This window comes from Nerophis lumbriciformis, linkage group LG05, assembly GCF_033978685.3.
Source record: "Nerophis lumbriciformis linkage group LG05, RoL_Nlum_v2.1, whole genome shotgun sequence".
In the NCBI taxonomy this organism is placed as follows: Eukaryota; Metazoa; Chordata; class Actinopteri; order Syngnathiformes; family Syngnathidae; genus Nerophis; species Nerophis lumbriciformis.
The window spans coordinates 7,157,501-7,176,473 of record NC_084552.2 but is presented as its reverse complement, the minus strand read 5'-3'; the positions used below and the strand labels follow the sequence as shown (position 1 = coordinate 7,176,473).

Here is an 18,973-nt window from a genome sequence, read left to right as displayed (position 1 = left end):
TTGGTTTTGTGTGGTGTTCTCTGCCTGCTCACTACGAGATGAACAATCAACATCCTCCAAAGGTTGGAACATTTGGTTTTGTGTGGTGTTCTCTGCCTGCTCCCTACGAGATGAACAATCAACATCCTCCAAAAGTTGGAACATTTGGTTTTGTAACATTTGGTTTTGTGTGGTGTTCTCTGCCTGCTCCCCACGAGATGAACAATCAACATCCTCCAAGGGTTGGAACATTTGGTTTTGTAACATTTGGTTTTGTGTGGTGTTCTCTGCCTGCTCACTACGAGATGAACAATCAACATCCTCCAAGGGTTGGAACATTTGGTTTTGTGTGGTGTTCTCTGCCTGCTCCCTACGAGATGAACAATCAACATCCTCCAAAAGTTGGAACATTTGGTTTTGTAACATTTGGTTTTGTGTGGTCTTCTCTGCCTGCTCCCCACAAGATGAACAATCAACATCCTCAAAGGGTTGGAACATTTGGTTTTGTAACATTTGGTTTTGTGTGGTGTTCTCTGCCTGCTCCCTACGAGATGAACAATCAACATCCTCCAAAAGTTGGAACATTTGGTTTTGTAACATTTGGTTTTGTGTGGTGTTCTCTGCCTGCTCCCCACGAGATGAACAATCAACATCCTCCAAGGGTTGGAACATTTGGTTTTGTAACATTTGGTTTTGTGTGGTGTTCTCTGCCTGCTCACTACGAGATGAACAATCAACATCCTCCAAGGGTTGGAACATTTGGTTTTGTGTGGTGTTCTCTGCCTGCTCCCTACGAGATGAACAATCAACATCCTCCAAAAGTTGGAACATTTGGTTTTGTAACATTTGGTTTTGTGTGGTGTTCTCTGCCTGCTCCCCACGAGATGAACAATCAACATCCTCCAAGGGTTGGAACATTTGGTTTTGTAACATTTGGTTTTGTGTGGTGTTCTCTGCCTGCTCACTACGAGATGAACAATCAACATCCTCCAAGGGTTGGAACATTTGGTTTTGTGTGGTGTTCTCTGCCTGCTCCCTACGAGATGAACAATCAACATCCTCCAAAAGTTGGAACATTTGGTTTTGTAACATTTGGTTTTGTGTGGTGTTCTCTGCCTGCTCCCCACGAGATGAACAATCAACATCCTCTAAGGGTTGGAACATTTGGTTTTGTAACATTTGGTTTTGTGTGGTGTTCTCTGCCTGCTCACTACGAGATGAACAATCAACATCCTCCAAAGGTTGGAACATTTGGTTTTGTGTGGTGTTCTCTGCCTGCTCCCTACGAGATGAACAATCAACATCCTCCAAGGGTTGGAACATTTGGTTTTGTGTGGTGTTCTCTGCCTTCTCTCTACGAGATGAACAATCAACATCCTCCAAAAGTTGGAACATTTGGTTTTGTAACATTTGGTTTTGTGTGGTGTTCTCTGCCTGCTCCCCACGAGATGAACAATCAACATCCTCCAAGGGTTGGAACATTTGGTTTTGTAACATTTGGTTTTGTGTGGTGTTCTCTGCCTGCTCCCTACGAGATGAACAATCAACATCCTCCAAGGGTTGGAACATTTGGTTTTGTGTGGTGTTCTCTGCCTGCTCCCTACGAGATGAACAATCAACATCCTCCAAAAGTTGGAACATTTGGTTTTGTAACATTTGGTTTTGTGTGGTGTTCTCTGCCTGCTCCCTACGAGATGAACAATCAACATCCTCCAAGGGTTGGAACATTTGGTTTTGTGTGGTGTTCTCTGCCTTCTCTCTACGAGATGAATAATCAACATCCTCCAAAAGTTGGAACATTTGGTTTTGTAACATTTGGTTTTGTGTGGTGTTCTCTGCCTGCTCCCCACGAGATGAACAATCAACATCCTCCAAGGGTTGGAACATTTGGTTTTGTAACATTTGGTTTTGTGTGGTGTTCTCTGCCTGCTCACTACGAGATGAACAATCAACATCCTCCAAAAATTGGAACATTTGGTTTTGTGTGGTGTTCTCTGCCTGCTCCCTACGAGATGAACAATCAACATCCTCCAAAAGTTGGAACATTTGGTTTTGTAACATTTGGTTTTGTGTGGTGTTCTCTGCCTGCTCCCCACGAGATGAACAATCAACATCCTCCAAGGGTTGGAACATTTGGTTTTGTAACATTTGGTTTTGTGTGGTGTTCTCTGCCTGCTCACTACGAGATGAACAATCAACATCCTCCAAGGGTTGGAACATTTGGTTTTGTGTGGTGTTCTCTGCCTTCTCCCTACGAGATGAACAATCAACATCCTCCAAAAGTTGGAACATTTGGTTTTGTAACATTTGGTTTTGTGTGGTCTTCTCTGCCTGCTCCCCACAAGATGAACAATCAACATCCTCAAAGGGTTGGAACATTTGGTTTTGTAACATTTGGTTTTGTGTGGTGTTCTCTGCCTGCTCCCTACGAGATGAACAATCAACATCCTCCAAAAGTTGGAACATTTGGTTTTGTAACATTTGGTTTTGTGTGGTGTTCTCTGCCTGCTCCCCACGAGATGAACAATCAACATCCTCCAAGGGTTGGAACATTTGGTTTTGTAACATTTGGTTTTGTGTGGTGTTCTCTGCCTGCTCACTACGAGATGAACAATCAACATCCTCCAAGGGTTGGAACATTTGGTTTTGTGTGGTGTTCTCTGCCTGCTCCCTACGAGATGAACAATCAACATCCTCCAAAAGTTGGAACATTTGGTTTTGTAACATTTGGTTTTGTGTGGTGTTCTCTGCCTGCTCCCCACGAGATGAACAATCAACATCCTCCAAGGGTTGGAACATTTGGTTTTGTAACATTTGGTTTTGTGTGGTGTTCTCTGCCTGCTCCCTACGAGATGAACAATCAACATCCTCCAAAGGTTGGAACATTTGGTTTTGTGTGGTGTTCTCTGCCTGCTCCCTACGAGATGAACAATCAACATCCTCCAAAAGTTGGAACATTTGGTTTTGTAACATTTGGTTTTGTGTGGTGTTCTCTGCCTGCTCCCCACAAGATGAACAATCAACATCCTCCAAGGGTTGGAACATTTGGTTTTGTAACATTTGGTTTTGTGTGGTGTTCTCTGCCTGCTCACTACGAGATGAACAATCAACATCCTCCAAGGGTTGGAACATTTGGTTTTGTGTGGTGTTCTCTGCCTGCTCCCTACGAGATGAACAATCAACATCCTCCAAAAGTTGGAACATTTGGTTTTGTAACATTTGGTTTTGTGTGGTGTTCTCTGCCTGCTCCCCACGAGATGAACAATCAACATCCTCCAAGGGTTGGAACATTTGGTTTTGTAACATTTGGTTTTGTGTGGTGTTCTCTGCCTGCTCACTACGAGATGAACAATCAACATCCTCCAAAGGTTGGAACATTTGGTTTTGTGTGGTGTTCTCTGCCTGCTCCCTACGAGATGAACAATCAACATCCTCCAAAAGTTGGAACATTTGGTTTTGTAACATTTGGTTTTGTGTGGTGTTCTCTGCCTGCTCCTCACGAGATGAACAATCAACATCCTCCAAGGGTTGGAACATTTGGTTTTGTAACATTTGGTTTTGTGTGGTGTTCTCTGCCTGCTCACTACGAGATGAACAATCAACATCCTCCAAGGGTTGGAACATTTGGTTTTGTAACATTTGGTTTTGTGTGGTGTTCTCTGCCTGCTCACTACGAGATGAACAATCAACATCCTCCAAGGGTTGGAACATTTGGTTTTGTGTGGTGTTCTCTGCCTGCTCACTACGAGATGAACAATCAACATCCTCCAAAAGTTGGAACATTTGGTTTTGTAACATTTGGTTTTGTGTGGTGTTCTCTGCCTGCTCCCCACGAGATGAACAATCAACATCCTCCAAGGGTTGGAACATTTGGTTTTGTAACATTTGGTTTTGTGTGGTGTTCTCTGCCTGCTCACTACGAGATGAACAATCAACATCCTCCAAAGGTTGGAACATTTGGTTTTGTGTGGTGTTCTCTGCCTGCTCCCTACGAGATGAACAATCAACATCCTCCAAAAGTTGGAACATTTGGTTTTGTAACATTTGGTTTTGTGTGGTGTTCTCTGCCTGCTCCCCACGAGATGAACAATCAACATCCTCCAAGGGTTGGAACATTTGGTTTTGTAACATTTGGTTTTGTGTGGTGTTCTCTGCCTGCTCACTACGAGATGAACAATCAACATCCTCCAAGGGTTGGAACATTTGGTTTTGTAACATTTGGTTTTGTGTGGTGTTCTCTGCCTGCTCACTACAAGATGAACAATCAACATCCTCCAAGGGTTGGAACATTTGGTTTTGTGTGGTGTTCTCTGCCTTCTCTCTACGAGATGAACAATCAACATCCTCCAAAAGTTGGAACATTTGGTTTTGTAACATTTGGTTTTGTGTGGTGTTCTCTGCCTGCTCCCCACGAGATGAACAATCAACATCCTCCAAGGGTTGGAACATTTGGTTTTGTAACATTTGGTTTTGTGTGGTGTTCTCTGCCTGCTCCCCACGAGATGAACAATCAACATCCTCCAAGGGTTGGAACATTTGGTTTTGTAACATTTGGTTTTGTGTGGTGGTCTCTGCCTGCTCACTACGAGATGAACAATCAACATCCTCCAAAGGTTGGAACATTTGGTTTTGTGTGGTGTTCTCTGCCTGCTCCCTACGAGATGAACAATCAACATCCTCCAAAAGTTGGAACATTTGGTTTTGTAACATTTGGTTTTGTGTGGTGTTCTCTGCCTGCTCCCCACGAGATGAACAATCAACATCCTCCAAGGGTTGGAACATTTGGTTTTGTAACATTTGGTTTTGTGTGGTGTTCTCTGCCTGCTCACTACGAGATGAACAATCAACATCCTCCAAGGGTTGGAACATTTGGTTTTGTGTGGTGTTCTCTGCCTGCTCCCTACGAGATGAACAATCAACATCCTCCAAAAGTTGGAACATTTGGTTTTGTAACATTTGGTTTTGTGTGGTGTTCTCTGCCTGCTCCCCACGAGATGAACAATCAACATCGTCCAAGGGTTGGAACATTTGGTTTTGTAACATTTGGTTTTGTGTGGTGTTCTCTGCCTGCTCACTACGAGATGAACAATCAACATCCTCCAAAGGTTGGAACATTTGGTTTTGTGTGGTGTTCTCTGCCTGCTCCCTACGAGATGAACAATCAACATCCTCCAAAAGTTGGAACATTTGGTTTTGTAACATTTGGTTTTGTGTGGTGTTCTCTGCCTGCTCCCCACGAGATGAACAATCAACATCCTCCAAGGGTTGGAACATTTGGTTTTGTAACATTTGGTTTTGTAACATTTGGTTTTGTGTGGTGTTCTCTGCCTGCTCACTACGAGATGAACAATCAACATCCTCCAAGGGTTGGAACATTTGGTTTTGTGTGGTGTTCTCTGCCTGCTCCCTACGAGATGAACAATCAACATCCTCCAAAAGTTGGAACATTTGGTTTTGTAACATTTGGTTTTGTGTGGTGTTCTCTGCCTGCTCCCCACGAGATGAACAATCAACATCCTCCAAGGGTTGGAACATTTGGTTTTGTAACATTTGGTTTTGTGTGGTGTTCTCTGCCTGCTCACTACGAGATGAACAATCAACATCCTCCAAGGGTTGGAACATTTGGTTTTGTGTGGTGTTCTCTGCCTTCTCTCTACGAGATGAACAATCAACATCCTCCAAAAGTTGGAACATTTGGTTTTGTAACATTTGGTTTTGTGTGGTGTTCTCTGCCTGCTCCCCACGAGATGAACAATCAACATCCTCCAAGGGTTGGAACATTTGGTTTTGTAACATTTGGTTTTGTGTGGTGTTCTCTGCCTGCTCCCTACGAGATGAACAATCAACATCCTCCAAGGGTTGGAACACTCCAAGATGTTGGAAGGAAGATTTCTCCAAGTGTGTTTTGTATCTCCACCTGTCAAACTCCAGTGGAACCTCCATTTACCAACATCATGGCTTGTTAACTAGGCTTCCCAAATACAAAAGTCTGTCATACAACGTTAAATATGAATAATTGGTTCCAGCCTCCACAAAAGTCCATATTTTAGTGAAGCTTTGTACACAATCTAAAGTGTTGTACTCTACTGTATATCAACTTTTATTGACATAATAAAGTCCAAAAAACAAGTAACTGAAGTGTCCTAGTTAGCAGCCGCCCTTCCAAGGTCGCTACAAAGATTAGCAAGTCAAAATAAAACCTTGCTGGTCAATGGTGGAAGCGGTGTCGACAACGCTGTGGATACATCTTGGATGTTTCAAAGCTTATTTTGTTTGTCCGTGGCTTTCTTTGGACTTGTATGGAGCTGACTAAACTACAACAAAGACTAAGAACATTTCAAAAGTGAGCACTGTAGCTAACAGCTGATAAGCTCCGCCCCCAATGGATGTGCTGCTACCACAAAATGAAGCGTTGCTACCACAAAGCACATCCCTATTGGCTCTGTGGCTGGTAGATGGAAAAGTTGGTAGAAGGCGGGAGTTCCACGGTCATGAAGACAAGATGTCTGTCATTTGTTCTGCAGCCTGAGAACCTTCTGTACTTCAACCCTCATGAAGACCAAATGTTTGTTCTGCAGTCAGAGAACCTTCTGTACTTCAACCCTCATGAAGACCAAATGTTTGTTCTGCAGCCAGAGAACCTTCTGTACTTCAACCCTCATGAAGACCAAATGCTTGTTCTGCAGCCAGAGAACCTTCTGTACTTCAACCCTCATGAAGACCAAATGTTTGTTCTGCAGCCAGAGAACCTTCTGTACTTCAACCCTCATGAAGACCAAATGTTTGTTCTGCAGCCAGAGAACCTTCTGTACTTCAACCCTCATGAAGACCAAATGTTTGTTCTGCAGCCAGAGAACCTTCTGTACTTCAACCCTCATGAAGACCAAATGTTTGTTCTGCAGCCAGAGAACTTTCTGTACTTCAACCCTCATGAAGACCAAATGTTTGTTCTGCAGCCTGAGAACCTTCTGTACTTCAACCCTCATGAAGACAAAATGTTTGTTCTGCAGCCAGATAACTTTCTGTACTTCAACCCTCATGAAGACCAAATGTTTGTTCTGCAGCCTGAGAACCTTCTGTACTTCAACCCTCATGAAGACCAAATGTTTGTTCTGCAGCCTGAGAACCTTCTGTACTTCAACCCTCATGAAGACCAAATGTTTGTTCTGCAGCCTGAGAACCTTCTGTACTTCAACCCTCATGAAGACCAAATGTTTGTTCTGCAGTCAGAGAACCTTCTGTACTTCAACCCTCATGAAGACAAAATGTTTGTTCTGCAGCCTGAGAACCTTCTGTACTTCAACCCTCATGAAGACCAAATGTTTGTTCTGCAGTCAGAGAACCTTCTGTACTTCAACCCTCATGAAGACAAAATGTTTGTTCTGCAGCCTGAGAACCTTCTGTACTTCAACCCTCATGAAGACAAAATGTTTGTTCTGCAGCCAGAGAACCTTCTGTACTTCAACCCTCATGAAGACCAAATGTCTGTCATTTGTTCTGCAGCCTGAGAACCTTCTGTACTTCAACCCTCATGAAGACCAAATGTTTGTTCTGCAGTCAGAGAACCTTCTGTACTTCAACCCTCATGAAGACCAAATGTTTGTTCTGCAGCCAGAGAACCTTCTGTACTTCAACCCTCATGAAGACCAAATGTTTGTTCTTCAGCCTGAGAACCTTCTGTACTTCAACCCTCATGAAGACCAAATGTTTGTTCTGCAGCCTGAGAACCTTCTGTACTTCAACCCTCATGAAGACCAAATGTTTGTTCTGCAGCCAGAAATCCTTCTGTACTTCAACCCTCATGAAGACCAAATGTTTGTTCTGCAGTCAGAGAACCTTCTGTACTTCAACCCTCATGAAGACCAAATGTTTGTTCTGCAGCCAGAGAACCTTCTGTACTTCAACCCTCATGAAGACCAAATGTTTGTTCTGCAGCCTGAGAACCTTCTGTACTTCAACCCTCATGAAGACCAAATGTTTGTTCTGCAGCCAGAGAACCTTCTGTACTTCAACCCTCATGAAGACCAAATGTTTGTTCTGCAGCCTGAGAACCTTCTGTACTTCAACCCTCATGAAGACCAAATGTTTGTTCTGCAGCCTGAGAACCGTCTGTACTTCAACCCTCATGAAGACAAAATGTTTGTTCTGCAGCCTGAGAACCTTCTGTACTTCAACCCTCATGAAGACCAAATGTTTGTTCTGCAGCAAGAGAACCTTCTGTACTTCAACCCTCATGAAGACCAAATGTTTGTTCTGCAGCCAGAGAACCTTCTGTACTTCAACCCTCATGAAGACCAAATGTTTGTTCTGCAACCTGAGAACCTTCTGTACTTCAACCCTCATGAAGACCAAATGTTTGTTCTGCAGCAAGAGAACCTTCTGTACTTCAACCCTCATGAAGACCAAATGTTAGTTCTGCAGCCAGAGAACCTTCTGTACTTCAACCCTCATGAAGACCAAATGTTTGTTCTGCAGCCAGAGAACCTTCTGTACTTCAACCCTCATGAAGACCAAATGTTTGTTCTGCAGCCAGAGAACCTTCTGTACTTCAACCCTCACGAAGACAAAATGTTTGTTCTGCAGCCTGAGAACCTTCTGTACTTCAACCCTCATGAAGACCAAATGTTTGTTCTGCAGCCAGAGAACCTTCTGTACTTCAACCCTCATGAAGACCAAATGTTTGTTCTGCAGCCAAAGAACCTTCTGTACTTCAACCCTCATGAAGACCAAATGTTTGTTCTGCAGCCTGAGAACCTTCTGTACTTCAACCCTCATGAAGACCAAATGTTTGTTCTGCAGCCAAAGAACCTTCTGTACTTCAACCCTCATGAAGACCAAATGTTTGTTCTGCAGCCAGAGAACCTTCTGTACTTCAACCCTCATGAAGACCAAATGTTTGTTCTGCAGCCAGAGAACCTTCTGTACTTCAACCCTCATGAAGACCAAATGTTTGTTCTGCAGCCAGAGAACCTTCTGTACTTCAACCCTCATGAAGACCAAATGTTTGTTCTGCAGCCTGAGAACCTTCTGTACTTCAACCCTCATGAAGACCAAATGTTTGTTCTGCAGCCAGAGAACCTTCTGTACGTCAACCCTCATGAAGACCAAATGCTTGTTCTGCAGCCAGAGAAGCTTCTGTACTTCAACCCTCATGAAGACCAAATGTTTGTTCTGCAGCCAGAGAACCTTCTGTACTTCAACCCTCATGAAGACCAAATGTTTGTTCTGCAGCCAGAGAACTTTCTGTACTTCAACCCTCATGAAGACCAAATGTTTGTTCTGCAGCCTGAGAACCTTCTGTACTTCAACCCTCATGAAGACCAAATGTTTGTTCTGTAGCCAGAGAACCTTCTGTACTTCAACTCTCATGAAGACAAAATGTTTGTTCTGCAGCCTGAGAACCTTCTGTACTTCAACCCTCATGAAGACCAAATGTTTGTTCTGCAGCCAAAGAACCTTCTGTACTTCAACCCTCATGAAGACCAAATGTTTGTTCTGCAGCCAGAGAACCTTCTGTACTTCAACCCTCATGAAGACCAAATGTTTGTTCTGCAGCCAGAGAACCTTCTGTACTTCAACCCTCATGAAGACCAAATGTTTGTTCTGCAGCCTGAGAACCTTCTGTACTTCAACCCTCATGAAGACCAAATGTTTGTTCTTCAGCCAGAGAACCTTCTGTACTTCAACCCTCATGAAGACCAAATGTTTGTTCTGCAGCCAGAGAACCTTCTGTACTTCAACCCTCATGAAGACCAAATGTTTGTTCTGCAGCCTGAGAACCTTCTGTACTTCAACCCTCATGAAGACAAAATGTTAGTTCTGCAGCCAGAGAACTTTCTGTACTTCAACCCTCATGAAGACCAAATGTTTGTTCTGCAGTCAGAGAACCTTCTGTACTTCGACCCTCATGAAGACAAAATGTCTGTCATTTGTTCTGCAGCCAGAGAACCTTCTGTACTTCAACCCTCATGAAGACCAAATGTTTGTTCTGCAGCCTGAGAACCTTCTGTACTTCAACCCTCATGAAGACCAAATGTTTGTTCTGCAGCCAGAGAACCTTCTGTACTTCAACCCTCATGAAGACCAAATGTTTGTTCTGCAGCCTGAGAACCTTCTGTACTTCAACCCTCATGAAGACAAAATGTTAGTTCTGCAGCCAGAGAACTTTCTGTACTTCAACCCTCATGAAGACCAAATGTTTGTTCTGCAGCCAGAGAACCTTCTGTACTTCAACCCTCACGAAGACCAAATGTTTGTTCTGCAGCCAGAGAACCTTCTGTACTTCAACCCTCATGAAGACCAAATGTTTGTTCTGCAGCCTGAGAACCTTCTGTACTTCAACCCTCATGAAGACCAAATGTTTGTTCTGCAGTCAGAGAACTTTCTGTACTTCAACCCTCATGAAGACCAAATGTCTGTCATTTGTTCTGCAGCCAGAGAACCTTCTGTACTTCAACCCTCACCACCACTCCAAGATCATGATCAGCGACTTTGGCCTTTCCAAGATGGAGGGAAGTGGTAACGTCATGTCCACCGCATGTGGCACACCAGGATATGTGGGTAGGTTTCACTCCACAAACAATGTGGTCTACATACAACACACAAACAATGTGGTCTACATACAACACACAAACAATGTGCTCTACATACAACACACAAACAATGTGCTCTACATACAACACACAAACAATGTGCTCTACATACAACACACAAACAATGTGGTCTACATACAACACACAAACAATGTGCTCTACATACAACACACAAACAATGTGCTCTACATACAACACACAAACAATGTGCTCTACATACAACACACAAACAATGTGCTCTACATACAACACACAAACAATGTGCTCTACATACAACACACAAACAATGTGCTCTACATACAACACACAAACAATGTGGTCTACATACAACACACAAACAATGTGCTCTACATGCAGCACACAAACAATGTGCTCTACATACAACACACAAACAATGTGCCTTACATACAACACACAAACAATGTGCTCTACATACAACACACAAACAGTGTGCTCTACATACAACACACAAACAGTGTGCTCTACATACAACACACAAAGACAAAGATATGTTTCAAAGGGCCAATTTATTTCAGGCCAGAACAAATTGACAAAACTATTGTAAATAGCTGCAACATAACATGTATAAGTAACAAACAGCATAATAACAACATAGCTGTAAAGCAAGAAAGGCACACACTACATACACAAAGCCTAACCAGGCCTTTTTTTTCTCTCAAGGAATTGTGAAATAAAATCATGTCTTTAGTGAAGCCCAGACACTCTACACATTTCTTCGTGGAAGCATGTTGCTTTTGTAGCTGTTTCAGCAGATTTGAATTGCTAGGATATGATCTTTGATCCAAGACACAACTTACATTGAACTCAAATGTTCTTTTCTTTGTGGTCGACAAAAGAAAAGTAGTGAGAATATCTCCATGTTAAGAAACTCGACTTGAGGGCGTGCCGTGATGGCACTGCCTTTAACGTCCTCTACAACCTGTCGTCGCATCTGCTTTTTTCTCCATACAAACAGCGTGCCAGCCCAGTCACATGTTGTATGCGGCTTCTGCAGACACACCTAAGTGACTGAAAGACATACTTGGTCAACAGCCATACAGGTCACACTGCGGGTGGCCATATAAACAACTTTAACATTGTTACAAATATGCGCCACACTGTGAACCCACACCGTGAACCCACACCAAACAAGAATGACAAACACATTTCGGGAGAACATCCGCACCGTAACACAACATAAACACTACAGAACAAATACCCAGAACCCCTTGCAGCCCTAACTCTTCCAGGCTACAATATACACCCCCCCCCGCCCTCCCCGAATTCGGAGGTCTCAAGGTTGGCAAGTATCCTAAGAAGATGTCGTCTCCTTCTCTTCTAGCACCAGAAGTTCTTGCCCAGAAGCCCTACAGCAAGGCAGTGGACTGCTGGTCCATCGGAGTCATCGCATATATCCTGTAAGTGCGCAATTGTTTCCGGAACTTTCACTGCATTCTTCTTCATACACACCTTTTTATTTCCCAGCACAAGTGAAGTTAGCATGCTAACACACAATTAGCACAGGTGAAGTTAGCATGCTAACACACAATCATCACAGGTGAAGTTAGCATGCTAACACACAATCATCACAGGTGAAGTTAGCATGCTAACACACAATCATCACAGGTGAAGTTAGCATGCTAACACACAATCATCACAGGTGAAGTTAGCATGCTAACACACAATCATCACAGGTGAAGTTAGCATGCTAACACACAATCATCACAGGTGAAGTTAGCATGCTAACACACAATCATCACAGGTGAAGTTAGCATGCTAACACACAATCATCACAGGTGAAGTTAGCATGCTAACACAATCATCACAGGTGAAGTTAGCATGCTAACACACAATCATCACAGGTGAAGTTAGCATGCTAACACACAATCATCACAAGTGAAGTTAGCATGCTAACACACAATCATCACAGGTGAGGTTAGCATGCTAACACACAATCATCACAGGTGAAGTTAGCATGCTAACACACAATCATCACAGGTGAAGTTAGCATGCTAACACACAATCATCACAGGTGAAGTTAGCATGCTAACACACAAATAGCACAGGTGTAGTTAGCATGCTAACACACAATCATCACAGGTGAAGTTAGCATGCTAACACACAATCATCACAGGTGAGGTTAGCATGCTAACACACAATCATCACAGGTGAAGTTAGCATGCTAACACACAAATAGCACAGGTGTAGTTAGCATGCTAACACACAATCATCACAGGTGAAGTTAGCATGCTAACACACAAATAGCACAGGTGTAGTTAGCATGCTAACACACAATCATCACAGGTGAAGTTAGCATGCTAACACACAAATAGCACAGGTGTAGTTAGCATGCTAACACACAATCATCACAGGTGAAGTTAGCATGCTAACACACAATCATCACAGGTGAAGTTAGCATGCTAACACACAATCATCACAGGTGAAGTTAGCATGCTAACACACAATCATCACAGGTGAAGTTAGCATGCTAACACACAATCATCACAGGTGAAGTTAGCATGCTAACACACAATCATCACAGGTGAGGTTAGCATGCTAACACACAATCATCACAGGTGAAGTTAGCATGCTAACACACAATCATCACAGGTGAAGTTAGCATGCTAACACACAATCATCACAGGTGAAGTTAGCATGCTAACACACAATCATCACAGGTGAGGTTAGCATGCTAACACACAATCATCACAGGTGAAGTTAGCATGCTAACACACAATCATCACAGGTGAAGTTAGCATGCTAACACACAAATAGCACAGGTGTAGTTAGCATGCTAACACACAATCATCACAGGTGAAGTTAGCATGCTAACACACAAATAGCACAGGTGTAGTTAGCATGCTAACACACAATCATCACAGGTGAAGTTAGCATGCTAACACACAAATAGCACAGGTGTAGTTAGCATGCTAACACACAATCATCACAGGTGAAGTTAGCATGCTAACACACAATCATCACAGGTGAAGTTAGCATGCTAACACACAAATAGCACAGGTGTAGTTAGCATGCTAACACACAATCATCACAGGTGAAGTTAGCATGCTAACACACAATCATCACAGGTGAAGTTAGCATGCTAACACACAATCATCACAGGTGAAGTTAGCATGCTAACACACAAATAGCACAGGTGTAGTTAGCATGCTAACACACAATCATCACAGGTGAAGTTAGCATGCTAACACACAAATAGCACAGGTGTAGTTAGCATGCTAACACACAATCATCACAGGTGAAGTTAGCATGCTAACACACAATCATCACAGGTGTAGTTAGCATGCTAACACACAATCATCACAGGTGAAGTTAGCATGCTAACACACAATCATCACAGGTGAAGTTAGCATGCTAACACACAATCATCACAGGTGAAGTTAGCATGCTAACACACAATCATCACAGGTGAGGTTAGCATGCTAACACACAATCATCACAGGTGAAGTTAGCATGCTAACACACAATCATCACAGGTGAAGTTAGCATGCTAACACACAATCATCACAGGTGAGGTTAGCATGCTAACACACAATCATCACAGGTGAAGTTAGCATGCTAACACACAATCATCACAGGTGAAGTTAGCATGCTAACACACAAATAGCACAGGTGTAGTTAGCATGCTAACACACAATCATCACAGGTGAAGTTAGCATGCTAACACACAAATAGCACAGGTGTAGTTAGCATGCTAACACACAATCATCACAGGTGAAGTTAGCATGCTAACACACAAATAGCACAGGTGTAGTTAGCATGCTAACACACAATCATCACAGGTGAAGTTAGCATGCTAACACACAATCATCACAGGTGAAGTTAGCATGCTAACACACAAATAGCACAGGTGTAGTTAGCATGCTAACACACAATCATCACAGGTGAAGTTAGCATGCTAACACACAATCATCACAGGTGAAGTTAGCATGCTAACACACAATCATCACAGGTGAAGTTAGCATGCTAACACACAAATAGCACAGGTGTAGTTAGCATGCTAACACACAATCATCACAGGTGAAGTTAGCATGCTAACACACAAATAGCACAGGTGTAGTTAGCATGCTAACACACAATCATCACAGGTGAAGTTAGCATGCTAACACACAATCATCACAGGTGTAGTTAGCATGCTAACACACAATCATCACAGGTGAAGTTAGCATGCTAACACACAATCATCACAGGTGAAGTTAGCATGCTAACACACAATCATCACAGGTGAAGTTAGCATGCTAACACACAATCATCACAGGTGAGGTTAGCATGCTAACACACAATCATCACAGGTGAAGTTAGCATGCTAACACACAATCATCACAGGTGAAGTTAGCATGCTAACACACAATCATCACAGGTGAGGTTAGCATGCTAACACACAATCATCACAGGTGAAGTTAGCATGCTAACACACAATCATCACAGGTGAAGTTAGCATGCTAACACACAAATAGCACAGGTGTAGTTAGCATGCTAACACACAATCATCACAGGTGAAGTTAGCATGCTAACACACAAATAGCACAGGTGTAGTTAGCATGCTAACACACAATCATCACAGGTGAAGTTAGCATGCTAACACACAATCATCACAGGTGAAGTTAGCATGCTAACACACAAATAGCACAGGTGTAGTTAGCATGCTAACACACAATCATCACAGGTGAAGTTAGCATGCTAACACACAATCATCACAGGTGAAGTTAGCATGCTAACACACAATCATCACAGGTGAAGTTAGCATGCTAACACACAATCATCACAGGTGAAGTTAGCATGCTAACACACAATCATCACAGGGGAAGTTAGCATGCTAACACACAATCATCACAGGTGAAGTTAGCATGCTAACACACAAATAGCACAGGTGTAGTTAGTATGCTAACACACAATCATCACAGGTGAAGTTAGCATGCTAACACACAATCATCACAGGTGAAGTTAGCATGCTAACACACAATCATCACAGGTGAAGTTAGCATGCTAACACACAATCATCACAGGTGAAGTTAGCATGCTAACACACAATCATCACAGGTGAGGTTAGCATGCTAACACACAATCATCACAGGTGAAGTTAGCATGCTAACACACAATCATCACAGGTGAAGTTAGCATGCTAACACACAATCATCACAGGTGAAGTTAGCATGCTAACACACAATCATCACAGGTGAAGTTAGCATGCTAACAAACAATCATCACAGGTGAGGTTAGCATGCTAACACACAATCATCACAGGTGAAGTTAGCATGCTAACACACAAATAGCACAGGTGTAGTTAGCATGCTAACACACAATCATCACAGGTGAAGTTAGCATGCTAACACACAAATAGCACAGGTGTAGTTAGCATGCTAACACACAATCATCATAAGTGTAGTTAGCATGCTAACACACAATCATCACAGGTGAAGTTAGCATGCTAACACACAATCATCACAGGTGAAGTTAGCATGCTAACACACAAATAGCACAGGTGTAGTTAGCATGCTAACACACAATCATCACAGGTGAAGTTAGCATGCTAACACACAAATAGCACAGGTGTAGTTAGCATGCTAACACACAATCATCACAGGTGAAGTTAGCATGCTAACACACAAATAGCACAGGTGTAGTTAGCATGCTAACACACAATCATCACAGGTGTAGTTAGCATGCTAACACACAATCATCACAGGTGAAGTTAGCATGCTAACACACAATCATCACAGGTGAAGTTAGCATGCTAACACACAAATAGCACAGGTGAAGTTAGCATGCTAACACACAATCATCACAGGTGAAGTTAGCATGCTAACACACAAATAGCACAGGTGTAGTTAGCATGCTAACACACAATCATCACAGGTGAAGTTAGCATGCTAACACACAATCATCACAGGTGAAGTTAGCATGCTAACACACAATCATCACAGGTGAAGTTAGCATGCTAACACACAATCATCACAGGTGAGGTTAGCATGCTAACACACAATCATCACAGGTGAAGTTAGCATGCTAACACACAAATAGCACAGGTGTAGTTAGCATGCTAACACACAATCATCACAGGTGAAGTTAGCATGCTAACACACAATCATCACAGGTGAAGTTAGCATGCTAACACACAATCATCACAAGTGAAGTTAGCATGCTAACACACAAATAGCACAGGTGAGGTTAGCATGCTAACACACAATCATCACAGGTGAAGTTAGCATGCTAACACACAATCATCACAGGTGAAGTTAGCATGCTAACACACAATCATCACAGGTGAAGTTAGCATGCTAACACACAATCATCACAGGTGAAGTTAGCATGCTAACACACAATCATCACAGGTGAAGTTAGCATGCTAACACACAATCATCACAGGTGAAGTTAGCATGCTAACACACAATCATCACAGGTGAAGTTAGCATGCTAACACACAATCATCACAGGTGAAGTTAGCATGCTAACACACAATCATCACAGGTGAAGTTAGCATGCTAACACACAAATAGCACAGGTGTAGTTAGCATGCTAACACACAATCATTACAGGTGAAGTTAGCATGCTAACACACAATCATCACAGGTGAAGTTAGCATGCTAACACACAATCATCACAGGTGAAGTTAGCATGCTAACACACAATCATCACAGGTGAGGTTAGCATGCTAACACACAATCATCACAGGTGAAGTTAGCATGCTAACACACAAATAGCACAGGTGTAGTTAGCATGCTAACACACAATCATCACAGGTGAAGTTAGCATGCTAACACACAATCATCACAGGTGAAGTTAGCATGCTAACACACAATCATCACAGGTGAAGTTAGCATGCTAACACACAATTAGCACAGGTGAAGTTAGCATGCTAACACACAATCATCACAGGTGAAGTTAGCATGCTAACACACAATCATCACAGGTGAGGTTAGCATGCTAACACACAATCATCACAGGTGAAGTTAGCATGCTAACACACAAATAGCACAGGTGTAGTTAGCATGCTAACACACAATCTTCTTTTTATATCAATATTTATATCTCTGTCATTCTTTTTATATCAATATTTATATCTCTGTCATTCTTTTTATATCAATATTTATATCACTGTGATTCTTTTTATATCAATATTTATATCTCTGTCATTCTTTTTATATCAATATTTATATCTCTGTCATTCTTTTTATATCAATATTTATATCACTGTGTTTATTTCTTATATCAATATTGATATGACGGTAATTGTTCGGCGCACCACTAGAGGGCGCCTGCGTGCCACTTGTGGTAAACTTTGACTTGCAGTATTTGCTCTTATTTGATCATCACTCGGGTCGTCGCCCCCTGGTGGTCACTTGAATACATGCAGATTGGTCATTATCAGGGATTCTTAACCTACAAAAAGGCCACTCAAATATTAACACTGAATTAGTAAATGTACTTTTGATTGTTTACAAATGTTGTGAAATGAAATGAAAATGTGTTCATGATTATTATTTATCCAACACAAACTTTAGGCTTATGTCAGGTAGACAAATATACTGCATAAGAATGGACTCATACATTAAACATACGTACAAATTATGTTGTGCTAAAATGAATCAACTCAATTAATAATGAGTAAACAAAGTTAAAGTGCAAATAAAAATGCAGCTTGACTGCTTTAGTCATCATTTTTGCGCTGAAAAGACTTGTCTATGTCTTCAGTTTGGTTGATATTGTCTGCATGGGACAAGCGGTAGAAAAATGGATGGATGGATGGATGTCATGACTGCCACAAGTGGTGGAAAAGTGTATTACAAGTTGTGAGAAACATCTTGCTGGGTTGTGGCCCTATGGTAAAGAAGCACTGTAGTGGACACCATCTCAGCTTTTACCTTCAGTTTGTCTTCCCAACACGTGTGTGCAGTTAATGAAAGGTCACGTGTGTGTGTGTGTGTGTGTGTGTGTGTGTGTGTGTGTGTGTGTGTGTGTGTGTGTGTGTGTGTGTGTGTGTGTGTGTGTGTGTGTGTGTGTGTGTGTGTGTGTGTGTGTGTGTGTGTGTTATATATATACTTGCAGTGTGTATATTGTACATATTGTTATGAAGGTGTCTGTTACTACATTATATATATACTTGCAGTGTGTATATTGTACATATTACATATTGTTATGAAGGTGTCTGTTACTACATTATATATATACTTGCAGTGTGTATATTGTACATATTCCATATTGTTATGAAGGTGTCTGTTACTACATTCTATATATACTTGCAGTGTGTATATTGTACATAGTACATATTGTTATGAAGGTGTCTGTTACTACATTATATATATATATATATATACTTGCAGTGTGTATATTGTACATATTACATATTGTTATGAAGGTGTCTGTTACTACATTATATATATACT

The 18,973-nt window shown here is 42.0% G+C and overlaps 1 protein-coding gene across 1 annotated transcript in view; it reads left to right on the top strand.

Annotated features, from left to right (window-relative positions):
- camk1da (calcium/calmodulin-dependent protein kinase 1Da) overlaps positions 1-18,973 on the top strand; it is a 179,672-nt gene that overhangs the window by 108,974 nt on the left and 51,725 nt on the right. Inside the window, exons 5-6 of the mRNA XM_061959156.2 lie at positions 10,413-10,539; positions 11,914-11,989. Coding sequence (XP_061815140.1) covers positions 10,413-10,539; positions 11,914-11,989 — 203 coding nt within the window. The remainder of the gene's footprint in view (positions 1-10,412; positions 10,540-11,913; positions 11,990-18,973) is intronic.